Source organism: Perkinsus marinus (assembly GCF_000006405.1).
Source record: "Perkinsus marinus ATCC 50983 genomic scaffold scf_1104296929422, whole genome shotgun sequence".
Lineage (NCBI taxonomy): Eukaryota > Perkinsozoa > Perkinsida > Perkinsidae > Perkinsus > Perkinsus marinus.
The window spans coordinates 32,021-37,779 of record NW_003216446.1 but is presented as its reverse complement, the minus strand read 5'-3'; the positions used below and the strand labels follow the sequence as shown (position 1 = coordinate 37,779).

The window sequence follows — 5,759 nt, the reverse complement described above, 5'->3', positions numbered from 1 at the left end:
CATCGAACCTCTTGAGGGATTGTCGGACTCGGGATACTCTCATCACAAAGGAAGCTGTCCAATAAACTGTATTCCTCATGAAGTCTCCGAGGACTGCTTATAATGATTCCACACTGCAAGCCTATCACACCATTGCCCATGCGAGTTTGAAAATGTTACAAGCACGATCGAGTCAATCGAATTGACCATGAACATGGAAGTCAGACACATAGGAAACTTGCACCGGAAATGCTGTAGTAGTAGACTTATACAAAAGGTTCACACGAATATGTCATCAGCATCGTGGCAAGCTGCTACCGGTGGTCCATGCTTGGAAATGTTGTAATATAAGTGTCTGTCCTGATGCTGCGATCCTTGTGATTCTTGTCGTTCGGCTAGCCTATCACATACTTTATAATGACTGTGTTGATCATGAGTTCAGAGCCACTTGTTAACTCGTTGCTGTCCATTGAATGGACTCCATTCCTCATTGCTCCTAAAGCTGGTTTTTTATCACAAGGTTATTCAGAGAATCAAAGACGCTCATGAACCCATCCAATCCTGAAGTCGTCAACACTCAAGTGATCGATACGAAATTGACAGGACTAAAACTACAACATCATCATCATGACAACACCGATCAGCTCATGGACGCCGTCTGTCGAACAACAACACCATCACGAATAAATGAATGCGCGAAAGTATCTAATCTCCTTTTCAATCGCCTCCTCGCTTCTTCTGACACAGAATACAATCTACTGCAAAACCACACAAGGTGTCTTCTACCAGTTCTTTGATCCAGATTAGTCTCGGGAAATACTAAAGGCTTGGCAGCTTTTTCCGTCTCAACAGCTCGGCTTCTACAACCCTCAAAGCGTAACGCCTTTAAACTCATCTGACCAACGAGCATTGACAATCAATGACTGAAGTCAATTATTGACTCTATCAATATAGCAATACAGGGATCCACAGAATCGAATGATATTGGCCTGATAGCATTAAAAATGTGAACACCTTGTGTGACCAAGATGCTACCCGTGGTAAAACATTTCATCACGGATACGACTACGTACTTCTGAAGTCTGAATCTTCTAACAGCAAAATGGAATTAATGAACACTTATACCATGCACAAGTCATTATCAATGACACCTTCACTCAGTGAGTGAAGGTGTCATTGATAGGATGTCAGGAGGTGAGTGACACTCACCTCCTGAGCTCCTTTCAAATCCCCTTTGGTCATCAATTTCTCCGCTTGTTTGGAAAGTCGATGAACCATACGCTGCAGACGCTCGTCACTGAGAAACCTGAGACAAATATAAACGACTAACATTGGAGCATCCCCACTTCCATGGAAACTCCTCTATAATTGTTCGAATGAGTTCCGCGGAAGGCACGTCGGTCTCCGGACTTGAAAACAAATTCGCAACTGAATACAAAATGACCATGATCACGACATAATTCGTATCTTCCTGACGGCAACCTAAGATGCCACATACTTGGTGAAAAGTCGGCCTCATCAGTCGCCAACTCTCTTCCCAGCTCTTCCGTCAAGCAACCCTCTCCGGTGAGTGAAGCTACAACTTCCAAAGCTTGTGCATGCGTGCAATTATCAGGAACCTTATCCACGAGAATCTTGACAACATCAGATGCCTGAGAAAACCCATAGACAGTGATAGAACGTGTATAAGAACATATCATCCCTCGCGTAAAAGCAGCCATACAATTATAATAATTTTATAATCGAAGAGTCGATATGCTCGAACAATTCCCCTTAACGAGAGTTTTTGAAATATCATAAAATTTATGACATAAATGATGTAAAATTTGAAAAATCGAATAGTATACGACGATGAATATTATATTCAACGACCTACTTTACCGCATAACAGAGGAACACTATCAGCCACTTTTATCATTCTCTCGAAATGCAACAAATTAGAAATATACTTTTCTATCACAACCGTCTGAAGTAGCCATCAGACACCTACTTCCCAAGGTGTAAGCCTGCGGTAAGCATCCGCCTCCCTCTTCCTCCTCACCAGATGCATCCTCGAATTACCACTACTCGAGGGGAATGCGGCTTCTGGATCGAGGCGTGGTGGTGTCACCAACCCCCACCTGGAACGATCATCTCAGCACCCAACTGAGTTCACATCATACTTCGTTATAAGATAGAACTTATATCTCAATTTTATGGTATTGAGTAGAAAAAGTAAAAATAAAAATAATGAAATAAAAGGAGTGGATAATATAGTGGAATGAGATTGAAATTATTCGATCACTTTATTGTGCTACCTCAAGAGAGAATACGACGATTAAGTGAACTGTTAACTGTATTTGTGCGCATACGCAATTCACTTATCCCCAAGTGCTGGTAGTAGTGTTCTGGTGGTATACCAAAACATTAGCCATAGTCCCATATTATCAGGTCACACTGACTGCAGTAGCCAACTGCGACCTCGAACCTCAATCGAAGACGCTCACAGATGGCCATAACGACCACACACGTGAGTGAGAGAAGAATTCATAAAACCCGATATTAAAGTCTGATCGAGGTAAGCCGCCCTACTGTGCATCAGCTCGTGCTTCGGCCAAGGTCGCCCATTTCCTCCTGATCTCCTCAGCCTTTGCAAAGATCTCGCTCTCAATCTCGCTCGCTCTCGTATTGATGATCCCCGACACCTGCTTCACATGAAGATACCTTTTTCACGTACTCACTCGCCCACCGATGCTTTCTGTTTTAGCTGACCAGCAGACTCATCAGCCTTCAGTGATTGTCTACAGTCTCTCTCGCGGAGTGTGACGGGAGAGCAGTCCAGCATGAACAGCGACGACAACGAGGTTATGCAACCTATGAGAATAAACAAGACGAAATAAATCTTGACACTTCTCGTGATGCGACATTGAAGATTTATACTAGAGCTGTGCACCATCATAACTCTGCAACTGCGACAAGTTGAGCTATGCGTTGATCTCGTTTACAGCCACTATATATGAACAGAACCTTCGTAAGATGTCGATACCATAACGCCTCAACTTGTCGTCGACAAGTTGTCGAGGTGCGACATTACGAAGTAATCGGTGGAAAGCAATAGCGCAATCGAGATGGACGATCCGCGCGTTGACCTACGTTTTCTATAGTCTTCTTCTTCCGCGCACGGATTGCCTCGGAGCTCTAAAGCAGCCAGGAAGTGAAATCTGAAAGGGACACATTGATCGAGCTTAAACATTTCTCGTGCTGGGAGAAACACAGAGATTTCCCCATTCTCTAAATTCTCACTCGGAATCTATGAACCAGACGTTCGCTCAACAAACAGCGACACATAAAGTCGAGCTAAGAGATACCCTGATTAACCGATAGAGTGGTATTGAAATATAGTGAGGAATGATAAATCGGTATAGGACACCCAGCTCTCCCTTGAATTCCAGAATACTTTGATAGGAATCGCAACTGCTCGGAGAGGTTTCCCAGGCAGTTTGAAGCCACGCTGAGTTTCCTCAAGAATTTGCAACCTTCAATTCCCCTCAAACTCGTAAGACAGTTATCAGAGGCGTAAATCTGAAAGAGATGAGCTCGTGATCTACATGGGATAACAGTGACAACAGAACAGAAATTGTGTTAAAAATTCACGAGCCATTCAAGAGCGTTGAATTCCTCCATTGTTGATCTGCTCCCGCAGCAAATTCGAAGTTTTGGGAACCAACAAGTGTGGCTATTGGTAATGCAGTGAAGTCAATGGGGTATCGATTGAGCATTTCGTATGAGCACCGACATACGTCTTGTGCTCGGACATCTCATTCGTATTCCAACGGTAACACTACGATCGGATTTGATCCTGTCGTAATTGGACGGATTCAGCTCTGATCAATGGAGATAGACCATTTATAGATACTCAAGGACCCAGCTTGGTGGACAAGCCACTTGTAGACGTTCTTAGGGGATCAATCCCGACCAGTATGGACAGTCCACTCGCACACACTTAGGGGTACCCCTCCGCAGATAATCCTGCGAGAGAGAGTGTTAAACTTCTCCGGCTAGACGCACACCCGTTGACACTAGCCGCTTACGGAAGCTGTTATCGTATTACAAGACAGCTGTATCACTTTGAGCCACTGTGATGCTGCATAGCTGCAGTAGGTATTGCACCATGCCGATGCCACCATTGCACTCTGACAGAACGTCGACGCAGATGAGCCAGGGTACCAGAGCAGACAATAATTCTCCAGGGAAGGTTCAAGGCCCCCCTCCCCCGTGGAGTCCGGTGGTTCTCGATAATGTTCAGTACATACCAAATACTATTTGGCGAATTCCTGGGAAGATACAGAATTAACACCGACCGTCGCGAGACTATTCTCTCCGTGTACCACAATCACTCCGAAAGGGCTCCCAACGGTTGGGACGGTCAGTGAGCCACATAGCGACCCAATATATATCCAATGACTCTCAGTAGGAAAGGGAGCTTCCGCGCAATTATGAGCGTGGTAGAAGCGGCTGTAGGAAGTAGACGAGTATGAATGACGTCTGGTTTGTAGTCGTGAAGGAGAAGGCGAAGGTCCTTCGCATCAATGAGCCAACCACTGTTTTATGTCGGCCCCTTTATGCAGCTTGAGGAAGTGGTAGACGAGCAGAGCCTAGCAGTTGAGGCTACCCGACGACATCTCATTCCCGTTTGTACAATCATGCCACTCAATAGCCTATTGCCCCTCAGATATTGTTAACAGATACAAGAGATAGTTGGTTCTGTCTAATTGCCGTATGCTAAGAACTCCACACTCACCTACTCCTGCGAGATAGGGATAGAGATATGATTATGGCAATAACCTTCAAGTTCACATACATACCTTATGTCGATAATTGACTCAAAGCAATAGAAGATCGTCGACCATCCCACACAGACAGCCCATTCAAAGAGAACTGTCAAGGTTTACTTAGAACTATAAAGTTACTTGAACTGGTATAAAGGCAATAATTGACAATAAATTTACTCATAAAATAGTTGTATTTTCACTGAATTTTTTCCATGAAATCAGCATCTTCTTACCTCCTGCAGCCTGCTGTGAGCCTGCAGCTTGAGCAGTCCGGACAATCGATTGCCTTCTATCCACAAAACCTCAATATTTTGAAACGCGTTTATCTCTGAGCTGATATCTCCAGCCGCCTTATCACAGAGATACCTATCCATATTCGCTTCAGATCTCTACAAATGACTCCCTACAGTTCTGTGCACTCGCGAGCTCCCTTTCTCGTCTTGTCCGCTATACACGTCCACGGGTTGAGCTCCTCGCTGACCTCCGGTGTATCTTACAACTGTGAATCACATTCCCGGTTCATATTGTGGAATACGCTGTGCTCAAGACCAGGCGACTCCAACATGATATACATGAATTTTCACGTTTACCTTTTTTTTAGTTGAGAAACTGCTGTCCTATCCTACATTGTAGATATATATATCAGGGCTATTTAGAAGAAAAAATTAACCTGAAACTCTCATTCTTGAAAAAGTTACGCTTGCACGCCTATTCCTCCTCTCTAGACGACTGCTACTGTATATTTATTCTGAGACGCCTTCCTCACGTGTTGAGTTCAAGAATGACTTCTAACCCAACCGACTTGCATAACAGTTCCCTAGATATGTTTTCTCTACTCTATTCCTAGCATTCAATTCAACTTCGACCCTAAAATTCAAGAGAGTCTACTGATGCTTACTTGACTTGACAGTCGATACCACTCCTTCATGACTTCCTCTTTCATCAACATCAGACATCGTGTACAACACA

At 44.1% G+C, this 5,759-nt stretch overlaps 1 protein-coding gene across 1 annotated transcript; it reads right to left on the bottom strand.

Annotated features, from left to right (window-relative positions):
• Window positions 1-908: 908 nt before the first annotated feature.
• Pmar_PMAR028630 (hypothetical protein) lies at window positions 909-2,803 on the bottom strand (the record flags this gene model as incomplete). Its single annotated transcript, XM_002787323.1, has 7 exons — window positions 909-968; window positions 1,189-1,285; window positions 1,326-1,407; window positions 1,478-1,631; window positions 1,970-2,099; window positions 2,551-2,663; window positions 2,708-2,803. The coding sequence occupies 7 exons, from the start codon at window positions 2,801-2,803 to the stop codon at window positions 909-911; spliced, it is 732 nt and encodes a 243-aa protein (XP_002787369.1).
• Between the last annotated feature and the right edge of the window lie 2,956 nt (window positions 2,804-5,759).